The sequence below is a fragment of the Aspergillus eucalypticola genome (genome assembly GCF_003184535.1).
Source record: "Aspergillus eucalypticola CBS 122712 chromosome Unknown BO83scaffold_19, whole genome shotgun sequence".
In the NCBI taxonomy this organism is placed as follows: Eukaryota; Fungi; Ascomycota; class Eurotiomycetes; order Eurotiales; family Aspergillaceae; genus Aspergillus; species Aspergillus eucalypticola.
The window spans coordinates 716,431-732,956 of NW_020290293.1; the positions used below are offsets into that span (position 1 = coordinate 716,431).

Sequence of the window (16,526 nt, forward strand, 5' to 3'; positions counted from 1 at the left end):
CCTTTCACTGGTCTCTTGGCGAACAGCCATTTATGGAGGAATCGGTGGGCATTGGCTACGCCGGGCTGGCTGCCGCACTGGACCGTATGGCTAAAGGTCGGTCGGTAATGGGCATCAACATGGCTAAATCTCTAGAAAAGGTATCAAAGGAGGTGGCCACTTCGTTGTCATCCGCGTCAGTCCCCTCTGTGCCCCCCAAAGAGTCCCAAGTACAACTCTCGGTTGCGATAGAAAATCCCCAGTCCAATGCCGATGACATACTCTCCTCCGTGCTGTCGCTTGACTCCCTCCTCATCGCAAATGACAATGGCCAGGACCATCTTTCAATGCCCCCAGTTAATTCCCGCTCTCAGCCTCTGCGACTGACTGGGAATCCTGTGCGGACGAGCTCGCGCGAGCCGCAAGCGGAAACTATCACGCCTCTCGACGATAATATATCTGGGGATACCCTCACATATCACCGGCTATACGAGTCATCCGCTGGCCCGCTACATCGCACCCCTAGCCGAAACAGTGGAGCTAGTGCGACACGACTACGCGGTGCGTTAGCCTCCGCCGTCCGGGGACGGAACCACAAGTTGCTAGAGCAGTTGTTGGACAGTGGAGTGTCGCCCAATCTTGGGGAGCATATCCATCCGCTCAACGAGGCCGTGCACCAGCACAATTTTCAGGGGATGCGCCTGCTCCTGCAGTTTGGTGCCAACCCAAACGAACCGGACCGGCAGGGAAAGACGCCCTTGCTTGTCGCAGTGGATGAGTCGTTTGTCGACGGAGCGAACTTGCTGCTGAAGTACCGCGCCGATTCCAATTATGTATCGGAGCCGGGACAAGACTCTCCCTTGAGTCGTGCACTGGCGAAGGGAAAGCTCAATATGGTGCAGCTGCTGCTTGCGCATGGTGGCAATGCAAATACTGAAACGCCAAGCGGTAGCACAGTGCTTGTCGAGCTTATCAAACAACAGGCGCCACCGGAGCTAATCACCCTCTTACTAGATGCCGGCAGCGACCCAAACAAGGAGGGCTGTCAAGGGAGAACAGCACTCAACGAGGCGGTGCAGACCGAGCAGATTGCCGTCGTAACGACACTGCTCGAACACGGCGCCAATCCGAATCTCCCTGGACCCGAGCATGTCCTATGGCTAGCTATCTCCCGGCCAGCATGTTTGCGTCTTCTGTTAAATAGCGGGGCCGACATCAAAAAGACCCCAGGTCTCATGGAACAGGCGACCAGCATGAACAATATCGAAGCCGTTCGCACCCTGCTGGAGGTCGGCCTCGATCCAAATGACAAGAAGGACGGTACCTACACGCCCCTCTGCTCTGCCATTCGTGACAATCGGGCCGACATCCTGACACTGCTGCTGGAGCACGGTGCGGACCCAAACGTCATGGCATCCGAGTATCCCGCTTGGAAATGTATCACCCATAACAGACTCCATTTCCTACCTGTCTTGATCGCGGCTGGAGCTGATCTTTTTCATCCACCTGGAATCGTAGAGCTGGCCGTGCAAGTCAACAACACTGCTGCCCTGGAGTGGTTGGTTGAGCAGGGAGGCGCGAACGTGAATGACCGCAACGCACAAGGTCATACTGCACTGACTACGGCCATCCGCGAGAACCGGTCGGAAATGCTAAGCTACCTGCTCGCACATGGCGCCAACCCCGCTCAACGTGGGCAGGATTGGCCTGTATGCATGGCCGTGCGGTCTCCAGCTCTGCTTCAGAAACTGCTTCCGCTGGTCCCTGATCTCTCTGCTTACAAGGGCGTCATGGAGATGGCCGTGCTTGCCAACCAGCTTGAGAGCATCAAACTGCTGCTCGCTGCTGGGACCAGTGTCGAGTATAAAAATGGTGGCGTCTTCTCCCCACTCACTACAGCCTTGCGAGAGCGACATGACGATATTGTGAGGTTCCTGCTGGAGGAAGGTGGTGCCGATCCAAATGCCCCCGGCGAGCATCTCCCTCTCGTCAAAGCGATCCGCCGAACCATCAATCGTGACTTTTCCATGATTGAGCTTCTGCTTGAGAAGGGTGCTGACCCCAATAAAACTTACCGGCACTGGAATGCTATCATGCAGGCGATTGAGTATCGGGATCTGCCATTGTTGCACCTGCTAGTTAAGAAGGGAGGCGGAGCTGATCTCACGCAGCACGATGAGACAGGACAGACTGTTTTGGAAATGGTGGATTCAGGGTGGCCCGAGGCCATGCAGTTCCTTCTTGACAATGCGCGCCCCTAATTTGTAGTCTTTCATGAGGATCATAATACGTAATAATATTGATTATGTTACATGAGGATACATTCCATTCAATAAGCTCACATGTTCCTGGTCTAGGTCGGGATCAGCATCTAGTTCAGCACGAAAAAAAAAAAAGAAGAAGAAGAAGAAGAAGCGCTGGACTAGTAGGTGAACAAAAATCGCTAGCCGCAGGAAGACATGCTAAATCAGGGTTACAGAAAGATATGGAAGCAATGAAAGCAGTAGCAAAGAGACAGAAAAGTACACAATGTAGGGATTCACTTCAAGTCAATTCGATTCATATTCTTATACCAGATATTACAATTCCGGATATCGGAGTCACCACTTATGCTCATTGAATGTTTCAACAACACCGAGGTGAAACCAAGCTAAGCCAATTATAGAACGGGGTGGAACGACATATCTCAATCTATCAGTTGCTGTACGGTAATAACAGGTATTCTAACAACGTGACCCAGCAATCTATATTCTTGCCACAATAGCGCTGCCCGCAACCGAATGACACCGCAGCAACGTGATGTCATACTAGTGAAGTACAGCTCCGTAATATCCGGGAATAGTATGAGGTTAACAAACTGACACAATTGGGGAATCATCCGAAAAGCACTGGAGAGTTCTTCCGTAATCAACCCCTAGCCATCCCAGATCCTGCAAAGAGACTAGAAAATACGAGAAATAGAAGTATAAACGACAAGCTTTCCAGCAACCCTTGTTGCCAGACTCCACGTAGACCGCTTCCATTATTCTGCTGTCAATTTGACCACCTCTTCAGACACCAGTAGCCTATTTCCATTGATGTTCAAGAAGCTGCCCCATAATCCTATGTGCATATGCTCCCTGATTTGCTGCAGCTGCCTTGACCATCTCTTCAGACACCAGTAGCCTATTTCCATTTATGTTCAAGAAGCTGCTCCATAATCTCAGGTGCATAGCCTCCCTGATTTGCTGCAGCCACCCTGATCACCTCTTCAGACACCGGTAGCCTATCTCCATGATGTTCAAGAAGCTGCTCCATAATCCTATGTGCATATGCTCCCTTATTTGCTGCAGCTGCCTTGAGCATCTCTTCAGACACCGGTAGTCTGTCTCCATGATATTTAAGAAGCTGCTCCATAATCTCAGGTGCATATACTCCCTGATTTGCTGCAGCTGCTTTAACCACCTCTTCGGACACTGGTAGCCTGTCTCCACGATATTCAAGAAGTTGTCCCATAATCCTATATGCATATGCTCCCTGATTTGCTGCAGCTGCCTTGACCATCTCTTCAGACACCAGTAGTCTGTCTCCATGATGTTCAAGAAGCTGCCCCATAATCTTAAATGCATATATGTTCTCATTTGCTACAGCTGCCTTGACCACCTCTTCAGACACCGGTAGTCTGTCTCCATGATATTCAAGAAGCTGCTCCATAATCCTATGTGCATATGCTCCCTGATTTGCTGCAGCCGCCTTGACCACCTCTTCAGACACTGGTAGCCTGTCTCCATGATGTTCAAGAAGCTGCCCCATAATCCTATGTGCATATGCTCCCTGATTTGCTGCAGCCGCCTTGGCCACCTCTTCAGAAACCAGTATCATTTCCCGTAGACGCTGCAGGAGAATGCTTGCAATACTGTATCCATGCAATTGGGTATCCTGTACTGCAAGTGCGAGCACCTTTTTCCAGGCATAGGGGTTCTCATGCTCTTGCCACAAAGCTGTATTAATTGCAGTTATTAAACCTTGGGAGACTTTGACATCACTCTGCGAGAGACGGGAATCAGTATGCACGCCTTTTACCCTGCCTTCGGAAATCACATTATCCAGTGCTCTCTTTCCAGAAACTCCCAGTTGTAATGACTGCATAGCAGCATCTATCATAGCAGATGTTGTATGGTTTAGGCTTCGCTCGTCTATACAATGTTTTTTATAGTAGTTTGGCGCAATTTCAACAAGCCTTAATAGGTTTGTTGACTCAGCCTTGTCCTCCGACTGAGATACCTTCCAGCCTAAAATAATATCACACAGACCATGTGCAGAACAGCTCTCGCCGACCGTCACATTATCCTCGGTATTCTGTGCCTGTTGCTTAGGTTTCACAACCGGTGTTACCACTGTGTAGTAATCAACACATAGCCGGAGTATACTTGGCTGTGACTGGCCTTCGAGAAGACAGACAATATCACCATCTTGAAGTAACTCTCCAGAAGCTTGTAGACTCCATTCAGCCTCCCACCTATCATGATATCCTAGCCTCTGGCAAATCTGATTGAAAACAACTCTGAAAGTCTGTTGACTGTCCTTGAAAGAGTCACTGATCGAATAGATGTAACCCAGAATCCATCCTTTACCTTTGACAATAGCTGTTTCTGACCCATAGCATATTTCCACAGAACATCTCGGGAAAACATGTTGCGTGACTTGCCTGAAGACCTCATGCCAAGGAAGCTTATAATCTGGGACCAACGCAGCACTATCCGAGTCTGCACTCAAGCCCAGTAATGCATAGACTTTGTCATGCTGTTTTGTTGCATTGTGATTGCGGTACATGCTGACAAGCTCCCCAATTGAAAGTGTAGGGTCAGAAAGATGCCCATCATGTGACCGGAAAAGTGCTTCTTTAATAAGAAAAGAAACCGGGCTTATCTTAGCCATGAGCGCAGAAGAAGGCTTCAGGTTATCCAGGCCCTCACAAAAAATGTGTCCATTCACCTGAACAGAGCCACACATGATAGAAATATACTGCGCGACACCAACTTCTTGCAATACCTTAGTAGTCCACATCATTAGCAATACTCTTATGTGAATAATAGGCTATCACCTTACCCAGATACGGCGAAACCAGTCCCGTTGTAGCAACTTCTCACATTGCTCACGATCTCTTTCATTTATTGGCTCTGATTTCCGTTTTCTGCCAAGAGAACCGAGCACTTTAAGCGCTTTATCTCCATATTCCTTGCCGTCTCCTAGCCAGACAACAACGCGTCTGGCTTGTGCATAGATCATCCGCATGAGTGGGATCTGCTTACTCTTCTCACCGTCATCGTCCTGGTTTATACTTATCCCATCAATCCATAGTATCCTTTCTAGCTGCTTGCTTCGAAGATGCAACAATGCAGTATGAAGATTTTCAGTAACAGGGAGCATATAGCCATCGAGAATGATTGAACGAGATCTGTCTTGACTTCCCCAAACATAGGAAAGTGCTTCATAAAGATGCTCCTCGTCCGATTGTGATAAATTGTAGTTGAAAAGCTCGCATTGAATCGGGGCGCCGTTATCTCTATTCGGCAAAAGGCGAATCATCCGCGTAATGTTGGGCTCTGGTGGAAGTAGTGAATAAATAAACGGGCTATTGATTATATTTGCTACTTGTTCACGCGTTGAAGACATCTTTTGCGAATGTATGGCTTATGCGACAGGCCAGTATTGGTCTCTGGTAGACAGCATTTGAGTTTGGTTAAAGAAACAGATCTCAATAATCTGAGAGGTTACGAAGAGGCCCAGAAGCGTAGGTGAAAGCGGCTAATTCTTAAGCCAGTCCGAGCCGGGCATACAACTTCGAAGATGTCAGCTCCACCCCCACCTTACACCGGCGACGGAAAAACAGCCCCTGCTGACCTATATGGTAAGGCGGTAAAGATAATACTGTGGAAAACTTAGCATGTTCTCTCGTCCAACATGGCATATGAGATTTGCCAGTGTCATGACCCCTCCGATTCTTGATACAGACTCGGATAATGACGGTCCTACTGGGTGTCTGCCCGCAAACTCCGTTTTGTAGTATTGGTTAAGTCAACTTCGTCCTCCGCTTGATTTAGTATCTTGTATTTGCCATCTCTCCGGTCTTTTTAAGTTTTATAAACGTTTCTTGATACATGTTTTGGGAGGACCGGGCATTCTGACCTAGTCAAACTCTTCAAAGAGCTCGCTGTATATGTTTCCGTAAAACAACCGCAGCCTGTTGTGTGTAGCACAGGTCAAGTGATGACAAGTATCCGAGTGATTTGAGGCGCATGTAATGATGAGCTGGCACGGCTGGAGGACAAGGATGTGCCAGCTTGCCTTTAGTCAGCCAGTCATATAATTGACTATGCCGTGTGATTGGAAGATTTGGATTTTCGATATGCTTATCATTGCGACGATCCGCGTCCCAATGCTTTGCTCTCACCAGCGTGATAATATGAGAGCAAACGAATCGCTTTTCTTCATACTGTGTCTACGGCTAAGGGTGATATGATCGGCCTAGAGGCGTGGTATCGGAGAGAGGTTCGTCGGGCTTACATCGGCCCGAGAAAGCCGGTAACAAGCAAGCACGTGTCCAGAGAAGTTTCTAGCATGCAAGTCGAAGTTAGATATTTGTTTCTCATGCTTAAGTACTTGGCTTCCGCTGACTAAAGAATCTAGAACTAAGTTACTTATACGCACACTTCTTCTCAGCTATGGGGGCAACTGGATGGCTCGAGATACGTGCCAACAGGAAGAGACATGCAGCCAGAGGGAGAAGGATGAGGTGGCCTCCGGTCATGTGACCACCGCCATTCACACTTATACATATATAATTGTGTTATACTATACGCTTTTGGCAGGTCCTTATAATACGTCAAAGTTTCTTAAAAAAGACCTTAACTAGGCACACAGTAAGATTTCCAGTTTACTGTGATTTCTACTATTTGATATATTTATTCTAGAACTTCCTGCAAATGGTTCTCTTAGTAGCAATACGAGCCAGATTATCTCTTATCCCGGTCCAGTCTTACATTCCGCCGCCTGCTTTGCCTCATTGTCTGCGGCCTCGTTCCCTTGACTCCGACGTGAGCAGGGATCCAGTGTATTGTAAAGTCTGTACCTTGCATGGCTCAGAATCTGTCAGCCTAATCATTATAACACTGTCAGAGCACAGAATCACATACAAGATTAGTAAGACATCATAGATTTATTCGATTTATAGATACGATAAAAAGGTGGTGAGAAGGGAGGAATTAATATACTGGTATGCCAAGGAAATATCTCCAAGCTGATATGTTACGATATCTGCATCATTCTATCGGCTGTTGCAGAAATATATTACTGTGTTGTTTCAGATGCTTCTGGACATGTGTGTTCAACAATTCATCTATCTGCTCTTTATGAACGTGTATATCCTCCATTGTGGTCTGAAATAAAGTGTATCGCTGGTATATAGGTATCTATCTATCTTACATCTTGGCCTTCTCGCTCTGGGCAGCCAAGTCTGGCATCAGCATGTCTCTCATATCAGATGCCGCCTCGTTCAAATAGTAGCTCATGCGCTCTGCGCCAAGGCGCTTGCACACAATGTTGAAGTTCAAGCTAAAGCACTAGTCAGCAACGATCAATGATTATGGGTAGGGGAGCTTACCTGTTCTCATTAATCATATAAGCGATGCCGAATCCGTCGTCAATCACTTGACTCCATCCGTAGCCGTTGAAGAACTCCGAGCTCAGCTGGCTGGTTGATAGGTACCACGAGCTACTGTACGCAAATGCGGGGTCCTCATAGAGAGCAGGCAGTTTCTCACCCTCACGCAGCAGCTTCTTCAGACCGAACAGGTGGCGGTCCACACCACGGCCATCGCTGGCTTCCGCCGTGTACTTCGTGTGGGCGGCCAGTGCTGAGCGGAGTAGACGGACAGCCTCCTCGCGGGGCACGGCAGGGTCGCTGATGGCCTTGCAGAAAGCAACGCTCTCATCCGACACCGTGCGGATGGTCTCTGTGCGGCCCTCCTGGAACTTGCGGGTCGAGGCAGACTCGTAAGTCGGGCGGTTCTTGCCGTACATCTTGAAATAAGCGAGCTGGATGATCATCTGCACGTACGCATCCGGACTGCACTTGAACTTCTTAATAAGACCCTTGCCGTAGCCCTGGTAAGCCTGGACCCGGAGCTCGTGCGACGAGATCTGCTGGCGGTGCTCCTTGTTGGCAGCATCAATGGCCTCCAGTACCGGGCCGTCCAGGTGGAAGGTGATGGGACGAGGGTCGGGCAGGTCAGACCGCACCGGCTGCTCGGAGAGGTCGATCTTGTGGTTGAAGATGAGGTTGTTCAAGTGGTCGTTCAGGCGGTGGGTGGGGCTGCCGTCCATCATGCTGTGCTCGCCCATGAACCCAGCGGTGCCATTGTCATTGATGATGAACTGCAGCGGCTTGTCGAACCAGCGGTTGGTACCATCACCGTGCCAGTACTGATGAGCACGCTCCTCCAGCGTGACGGGAGTGGCATTGTCCAGACAGACAAGGAACCCGCTCGACTCGATGTCCCGCAATGCCTGCTCATTGGCCGGGTGCGCAGCCAGCAGCTTCTTCCGTGCGTCGGCCCACAGGTCACGGTTAGCGACGGTCAAGACGCCGACCGCCGGAGCGGACTGGGCAACCTCGTAGATGCGCTCAAACTGGCGCTGCAGCTCAGAGTTGTTCAGGCGCTTGCCGTTGACGGTCAAAGGCACCTTGAAAAATTGGTTCTTGCGCACGACCACAATGTGCTCGTTGTCCTGAGCCGGGAATTTCTGGGGGTAATCGACACTGTCACCAGGGATACGGCAGCAGTTGAACATGTACTGGTAGGTGCTCATAGCCATGGGCTGGCCGCGCATGTATTCAGGCTCCAAGGAGCCATCGTCGACCTGGCGCTTGAATTCCAGAGCGGCGGTAGCAACCGAGGCGGCGCGCTTGGCGGGGTCCCGCCGGGCGCGATCGTCGCGGTAGGAGTAGAAGTAGGAAACGTAGGGGATGACAGGGTCCCGGTAGCCCAGGTATGCGGCGTGATTCCACCATTCAAGAAGCCAGTTCTTAACCTTGGGGTCGGCGGCGCGGGCGAGCAACCTTTCCTGCAGGGGCTCACCCTCACCACCCGGGCGAACAAAGGCGTCGACGGCCTTCTTGGTGCGCTCATATTCGGCCTCGGAGACCAGCGCGTGGACGGACTTGAGGTAGCGACGGCCCGTTTCTTCCAGAGAGGGTACCGGCAGGCGGGGGAGGGAGTCTTCGAATCTGAGCATATTGCCTTTGGAGAGATCTTCTTTGTAGCCTATCCATCCACAACGTGTCAATAACGGATCTCGAATCGGATTCGCATGTGATTGCTTACCCTCAGGGATCGAAGATGCTTTGCGACGGGGTGCCATTATGGGTGTCTAAGCGGTAGAAATCACAATTAGCCGATATTAATCACGAATTCTGGTGGTATGGGAACAGGCTTACGACGGCAGATCTGGCGAGGAGCGAGTTGGCGGGGGAGAGACGGGTCCGGGGGAGAGTGGAGAGACGGGTTCTGCTCGAAGCCGCGAACATGCCTCGCGGTTGTGAAGGGATGGGGGGAAGATGAGAAAGAGAAGAAGAGTTAGAGATGGCTAGGCAGAAGGAATAAAGCAGAGGAGAGGAGCGTGAGCTAAAAAAGTAGCAGGGAGAAAGGCCACATGAGATAAGAGAGCGAGTTGAAGATCAAGAGCAGGAAAGATACCTCGGCTGGATGGAAGCCAGGATCAGCCGACTGCTGAATGGTCACGTATTGTCATGGTTGAGGTGGATCTTTCCCGTTGGGTGGGGATGCCGCGTATGTGACGGTAATATGGGTAATGTGGTCAACCGGATCGCCGAGGAACTTAATTTGGGCCGGTGGGGACGGATTTGACCCAATTTCGAGCCATCACTAAAATGCCTCTTAAGTCTTCACAGTTGATGCTTTGGTTCTGGCACCAACCCCATGGGGTACCGAACGGTTTCGATAATCCAACTAGAGTTGTACAGCTTTAAACATTATTTGCTGCTATGACAGCATCTTCTAAGCTACATTGTCTCTCCCTTTGACCACGGATCCCGCAACAGCTTCGTTGCCGCCTTTCTAACTTCTGATCGCCACTGAACTATCCCTCCCATGAGATGTAAGAAAGCCTTTTTGTTGTTTCGAGGCATTTCTCCGACGATTCAAATCCTCCGGTATGCGAGATGGTGATGTCTTGCTTTCACTATCCTACAGGGTTCGTTCAGTCTGATGCCATTCGTTTTCGAGATACTAGGATAATATACCTTTCAGTAAGGAACTCGTTGCTTCGCTTTCCCCGTTACAATAGATCCAACAGCGGATGACCCCGAAGACCATCCGCACGGGTCGAGTACCAAAGTACCGAGTGTTGTTCGTACCAAGTCGTATCCGGGATAAAATAGATTGGCTTGACTTATGTGCTGATGTATTTTGGTTTCTTGAGTATGGGAATCATCATGGGTATTGACTTTGAAGAGTCACATAGTAATGGAATCTGCATATCACTCAGCATCAGTCCGCAGGTCGGTTGTATGGAGTAGGAAGAACAGACTGGAGATGAGATCCTGAGCTAGCCAAGCGGTAAATGAGGATCCAAGTTCTATTTCCCCTTAACAGGGCAGATATGTCACCGATTGGTAATAGGGTAGTAGTGGCCATTTCCTGTAGGAGTTGAAGTGCTCTTCCTCGAGGATTGTGGATGCCGGATTAGCTGTGAACCTGGTAGTTGGAAAGCACCGAAGTGTTTGAGAGAGCTCTGCGAGAAGAGAATAGAGTACATAGTAGACAGATGCTCGGACCCACTTGAGCAGGGAAGCCATGAATGCACATGCAACATCGGCGGTAAGTGGTAGTCTAACAGCTACTACCTTAGGTTATTCGCCGTCACCCAAAGGGTGAACGGATGGAGGTTTTGTTTACAGTATCAGGATTACTAGCGGTAATGAGATCCATTCAATCAGGGCGGTACAGGCTAGTAAGATTATGAATTGCCCCGGACTCGCCGCCAGCCAGCCTCGGTCCGTTCGAGGAACAGCGGCAACAACCTACCGGGCAGTTTCGAAACCAAGTTCTATGAATGTTCTATGGCAGAGATCTAGTGGGAAGCTTAACTGGAACTTATTTAGATGTCATCTTCGGAGACACGTCATTATACGACGCCGCAACTCAGCCGGGGCAATCGATGGTCCAGCCGCAAGGAGAGCGAAATGCGGGGGAGTTGCTGGACGTAGGAGGTGAATCCCTCGGTCGGGGACACTCGGTCACCAGAACAGACCAGACCAGACTACTACTGACCCTTAGGTTTCCATCGGCATCTCCACTTGAGACAACGGTCCCATGACTAGCAGGATTGTTTTACGCCGTTGCGTCACTGGCACACATAATTTCGGTGGATAACGCATAGTAGACTATTTGCTTTGAAGCTGAATGCACCATGTGGTTTTGAAATACGAAAGTGTGGTCCTTTTAAGTAGTGTTATGATACTATGTATGTGATACTATGTATGTAGTAGTTATTGGTGACCTCGGGCAAATGCGTTGCAAGTGCTTTCACCGCTCTGCATACCGCATCCTAAATAAGATGCTCTACATGATGCTCTGGTCCTCATAATATATATCTTCTCTCATTGATCGTGCTACAGCGATTCGATCAGACTGTATACTCACTTCACCGGCAATCAACATCAAAAAGTGACATATGCCCGATACCCCACGGAAGATCAGAATGACTCGGCCCAGTCCCAACACGGCCCTGTCAAGCACGTGACAGGAGCGAGGTAATGCCGGCATCCACCGCTTTGGGGAAGAAACCAGTGCTCACTGCGGGAATACTAATCATATTGATAATTATCCCGGCCACTAGTGAGAGTTCTTGGGTTCAAAATGTCTCTATCCAAGAACGTCATCCGGTCGGGCCGCATAACCCAGCAATCGCTATTTCGATGCAGCATATCCCGCCAACAGGTGCAGCGATCACAAGTACGCCGTTTCAGCCACTCTCGCGCTGTCGCCGCCCCAGTGACCGGAGCAAGTGAAGCTGAAGTGCAAGCAGCACTGAAATACTGCTCGAATCTTCTTCTGTAAAGTCTTTCGCATTACCCATCTTAACTGGCGACCTATCTAATACAGTCTATGTTCATGCCAGACAATATGACCGTCCCTCCTATACCCTCAGTACCTTCATTCCCCGAACTGCGCAAACCTTTTACATCGCTCTTCGAGCTCTTAATGTCTCTCTTTCCCTAATCCCTGATACCACCTCATCCCACACGATCGGGCTTATGCGCCTTCAATTCTGGCGCGATGCAATGGCCAAAACACTATCCGGGTCTCCCCCGAAAGAACCTATTGCCATTCTCCTCGCCTCGGCCATCTCAGACCTCACCGAACGAACGCAAGGTCGGGCGCGTATTAGCAAAGGCTGGCTGAACAGAATGATCAATGCCCGCGAGCAGACTCTTACCAACGACCCGTACCCTGATATCGCTGCCCTCGAATCCTATGCGGAAAGCACCTATTCGACCTTGCTCTACTTGACACTCTCAGCACTGCCCATGACATCCGTAACGGCGGACCATGTGGCATCGCATATTGGAAAGGCAGCCGGTATCACAGCTGTACTCCGTGGCTTGCCACTGGTGGCATTCCCGGGCGCATCGACTCAGCGTCCTGACCAGGCTGGTACGACAATGGCCGGAGGAGCAAAGCAGGGAGCCGTAATGCTGCCATTGGATGTAATGGCGCAGGCTGGGGTAAAAGAAGAAGAGGTGTTCCGCCTGGGCAGTGAGGCACCAGGATTACGGGATGCTGTTTTCACGGTTGCCACTCGGGCCAGCGATCACCTGATTACCGTGCAGCAGATGTTGAGCAATATTCGTGCTGGGCAGGATGCAGGGCATGAGTTTGAGCACGGCCATGAAGAGGATCATCAGTATGATTTCCAATCCCAGAACGAGACCCCACTACAGGAGGTCAATCGTGCATTTGGTGTGTTCATGCCGGCCGTTGGAACGCGGCTGTGGCTGGATAGACTAGAGAGTCACGATTTCGATATCTTCCAGCCTGAACTTCTCCGGTCGGATTGGAAGCTCCCTTGGAAGGCTTATATGGCTTTTACACGGAAGACCTTCTAATGATCCGTGATCTTGGATGTTTGAATGTTTGACTTGTGTATGATATGGTAGATGTATAATAGTATGCGCACCAGGCTAGGATCTGGTCCGCTTTATATAGTATGGCAAGGATCTTGCCATGCTTCACTGTAACACAAAATTTATTCCACGAGGCTGAAGCCGAATTTGAACACTAACTTTTATCTTCTTGTCGACATGCGATTATAAGGCTCTCCGCCCTTTCCTTCAGCGCGGGTGGCTTCTTATGGGAACCGCACTCAGAAATGGGAACTCATGGCCCTCACAGTGTAACATCCAATCCATTGAGTGGGACATAAAGGGTAAGGATCCGTCCTGATGACGAAATCTTGCGCTGTCACTAGTGTTGTCCCTTGCTTTTCATCACTAGTCGAGCCGGTGCCCCGGCTATGAGATATATATTTTCCCCCCTCAAATGATTCTGGATCGGTCGTCGAGGTACAACAAAGTCGATATCGGTTTGCCACAACGTTTCTTACCAGATGATGAAATTTTCATGGAGAGAGACTCTGAGGTTTGTACTTTTCTCATTGCCCTACCAGCCGGACTGCACAGACATATGCCTGATACTTCATTAGGAAATTGTGAACAGCTCCCAAGGCTACACTGCACTCTTGGACGCAGAATCGGTGTATTTCGCCGAAATAACTGTAGACGTACGAGACGTGTGGAAGGAGATCACGTGATCTCGGACCTAGTCACCTAGCCACCCAGTCACCTCCTCGCGTAGTTAGCTAGTTAGTCTGGACACACACACAATATCATCATATTGCTTCCACAGGTTATGAGCCCTCGTGGCGAAAAATGATCACAAGATACTTGTATCCCCTGTTATTCCATCATTTCTACGCGTCGTACACTATTATCTACATAGTTAAGGCTTCTTACGCCCCAAAATCGGCGCGCCACACGCCTCCGCGGCGATCTAGCCGGCTTGGCATCCAGGCTTGGCATCTACCGACCGACCAAACCTCCCACCACGCGAGCGGCGTGGCCGAACCCTTACAATGACGCCGTCCAAAGACCCGTTCGATATCGACGTCACTAAAGACGTTCCTAAGCTCAAAGGCCAGGCGAACTGGTTAACATGGCAAAGGAACCTACGAAACTACCTACGCTCCAAAAATCCGGACGCGTGGGACCTGCTCCAGGGCAAATATACTCTTCCAGAAGAACCAGCTCTTTATTCGGAAGAGGAAGATGAGAATATGAGAATACTGGCTGTCCGTGCTGGTGAGGGTGGCCCTTTACCTACTCAACAACAGCTGGAACGCAGCATTGAGCAGGCCAGACAGCGTAACCAAACCTTGCTTACTACATACAATTCTGATTGCAAGAAGTGGAAACAGCTGAATTACTCTATACTTGTGATTCTCGGTACTACATGCGAGGCCAGTCCCGCATCGCGTTTCCAAAACTGTGAATCTGCACTCGAGGCATATGTCCTTCTCCAGGAAGCATATGAGACCTCCAACTTTGCTACGGTCGTTCGCTTGTATAATAAATGGGCGTCTATTCGCTACAATGGTACAAGCAGTCAAGAGACCTTTCTTACATGCTACGCGGACGCCCTCAATGAGCTACGCGGCACCAAGATCATCGACGATCATACTGAACTCCTGCAGTTCTTCACAGCGATTCAGGACGTTCCTGCCTTGCAGCCGTTCATTACAAACCAGTACATGACACTGACAGAAGACGCGATCCTGTCATCAGTATATGCCCAATTCACGCAGTTTGAATATACACGCAAGAACCAGTTCTCTCAACTAACCACTCATTCGGTTGATAACAAGCCTCAGGGCGCCACCAGCAACAACAACACCAACACAAATACTCGAGGAAATGATCGTGGTGGTCGTGGCCGCGGACGCGGGCGTGGTCGTGGACGCGGCGAACCCCCCGGTCGGGGTAGAGGTCAAACAAATACCTCTACTCAGTATGAGAGAGAACAACTTGATGCTGCTGATAAGAATACTATATGGTGCACTTTCCATGAGCGCTACGGAAATCACTTTCCAAGCAAGTGTGCTTTGAATCCAAACAAGAAAGCATCTACAAACACTCAAGCTAACGCGGTTACTGCACCAAATCCACCTACAGCGCCGTCCGAAACACCCTCTGCAAATGCAGTTAATATTGATTTCGACGCTCTTAATGCCTTCGCTATATCAGTTCGCTGTAGTACCGCTACTGTAGCTCAAGAGGACCAAAACCCGAACCACTCACATGATTGGATGCTTGACTCTGGGACAGTTGAAACAATGACTTATTCTAAGTATTACTTCACGTCCTTCACCCCCTGCGTACGTACGGCCAAGACTGCTACTGACGAGGCCTTCCAAACTGTCGGCTACGGCACTGTTTCGATCGAACTGGCAGATAAGGAGAACAAACCTTGTGGGCTTCTAGAGATTGAACGCGCTTGGTACGCGCCGGCCCTGTCACATAATCTTATTTCGTGTAAACAGCTGGCGCGCCAGGGTGTTCGCACACATATCGAGACCGAAGACACCACTGTTCTTATTCAGAACGGCAAGCAGATTGGTTTTGCAACTGCTAAGGATGCTCAATACTTTTTACATACAACAGGTGCCACAAGCCGCAAGGCAATTCAGAGCCTCTATCTCTGCGGTGCCCTGACACGCTCACCACCCACTGACCTCACTGCCAATGCTGTCAAAAAGGTGGTTCCTCCGCCGATCTCAATCCATCTCGCGCACCGACGTACGGCCCACGCCTCCGAGCGGAAGATCCGTGACTCCATTCAGCATGTCGTTGGATTCGACATCAAGAAAGGTACACTGCCAACACCCTGTGATCCCTGTCTCCGTGGAAAGGGTCACGCACTACCTGTTTCCCACAAAGAACCTCGTGATCTTGGTCTACGTGTTGGAGATCTTATCCATACAGACGTTTGCGGACCGCTTCCTACGCGCGGCCAGACTGGAGCATACTATTTTGTTACTTTCACGGATCATGCTTCCCGATACTGCTGGGTATTCTTGCTCAAGGAACGCAGCGAGGTACGAGACAAGTTCATTACTTTGCAGAACTATCTCAAGCGCCAGCTGAATATTGATGTTAAACGCGTCCATGGCGATAATGCACCTGAACATCAACCACTTGCATCTTACTGTCAAGAACAGGGTATTGTCTGGGACCCCGCGCCTCGCTACCGCTCGAATCTTAATCCAATCGCTGAAATCAAAAACCGCCATCTGGTTGAACCCTGTATCTCAGTTATGGCTGACAATCAGCTACCCCGCTTTCTGTGGGATCATATCATTCTCGCGGTTAACTACATACAGAACAGACTTGTACACAGCGCCATTGGGAAGACACCCTACGAAGCCTT

The 16,526-nt window shown here is 49.9% G+C and overlaps 5 protein-coding genes across 5 annotated transcripts; 2 read left to right on the forward strand and 3 right to left on the reverse strand.

Annotated features, from left to right (window-relative positions):
- Positions 1-3,144: 3,144 nt before the first annotated feature.
- On the reverse strand, positions 3,145-5,634 carry BO83DRAFT_390722 (HET domain-containing protein; the record flags this gene model as incomplete). The annotated part of the gene is made up of 2 exons (XM_025532872.1): positions 3,145-5,010; positions 5,068-5,634. 2 exons carry the CDS (start codon positions 5,632-5,634, stop codon positions 3,145-3,147), a joined length of 2,433 nt encoding a protein of 810 aa, XP_025386305.1.
- A 1,704-nt stretch (positions 5,635-7,338) lies between these two features.
- Positions 7,339-9,628, reverse strand: BO83DRAFT_380095 (carnitine O-acetyltransferase CAT2). Its single transcript, XM_025531669.1, has 3 exons — positions 9,345-9,628; positions 7,622-9,284; positions 7,339-7,572 (listed from the first exon to the last, which is right to left on the reverse strand). Exons 1-3 carry the CDS (start codon positions 9,379-9,381, stop codon positions 7,440-7,442), a joined length of 1,833 nt encoding a protein of 610 aa, XP_025386306.1. The 5' UTR covers positions 9,382-9,628; the 3' UTR covers positions 7,339-7,439.
- A 1,924-nt stretch (positions 9,629-11,552) lies between these two features.
- On the reverse strand, positions 11,553-11,822 carry BO83DRAFT_380096 (uncharacterized protein). The gene has a single exon (XM_025531670.1). It carries the CDS (start codon positions 11,805-11,807, stop codon positions 11,604-11,606), a length of 204 nt encoding a protein of 67 aa, XP_025386307.1. The 5' UTR covers positions 11,808-11,822; the 3' UTR covers positions 11,553-11,603.
- A 48-nt stretch (positions 11,823-11,870) lies between these two features.
- On the forward strand, positions 11,871-13,314 carry BO83DRAFT_380097 (uncharacterized protein). The gene is made up of 2 exons (XM_025531671.1): positions 11,871-12,097; positions 12,163-13,314. Exons 1-2 carry the CDS (start codon positions 11,901-11,903, stop codon positions 13,148-13,150), a joined length of 1,185 nt encoding a protein of 394 aa, XP_025386308.1. The 5' UTR covers positions 11,871-11,900; the 3' UTR covers positions 13,151-13,314.
- An 861-nt stretch (positions 13,315-14,175) lies between these two features.
- Positions 14,176-14,829, forward strand: BO83DRAFT_317264 (uncharacterized protein; the record flags this gene model as incomplete). The annotated part of the gene is made up of 1 exon (XM_025527696.1): positions 14,176-14,829. A coding segment is annotated over one exon (654 nt), but the record flags the coding sequence as incomplete, so codon positions are not given.
- Between the last annotated feature and the right edge of the window lie 1,697 nt (positions 14,830-16,526).

What these genes read in the sequence shown, in the direction of transcription:
- BO83DRAFT_380097 (XM_025531671.1), top strand. Translation starts at nt 11,901, where the DNA reads ATGTCTCTATCCAAGAACGTCATCCGGTCGGGCCGCATAACCCAGCAA. An exon ending in TACTGCTCGAATCTTCTTCT is followed by an intron (nt 12,098 to 12,162) that starts GTAAAGTCTTTC and finishes TGTTCATGCCAG; the next exon opens with ACAATATGACCGTCCCTCCT.
- BO83DRAFT_380095 (XM_025531669.1), bottom strand. Translation starts at nt 9,381, where the DNA reads ATGGCACCCCGTCGCAAAGCATCTTCGATCCCTGAGG. An exon ending in AGCATCTTCGATCCCTGAGG is followed by an intron (nt 9,285 to 9,344) that starts GTAAGCAATCAC and finishes GTGGATGGATAG; the next exon opens with GCTACAAAGAAGATCTCTCC. An exon ending in TATATGATTAATGAGAACAG is followed by an intron (nt 7,573 to 7,621) that starts GTAAGCTCCCCT and finishes CTAGTGCTTTAG; the next exon opens with CTTGAACTTCAACATTGTGT.
- BO83DRAFT_380096 (XM_025531670.1), bottom strand. Translation starts at nt 11,807, where the DNA reads ATGCCGGCATTACCTCGCTCCTGTCACGTGCTTGACAGGGCCGTGTTG.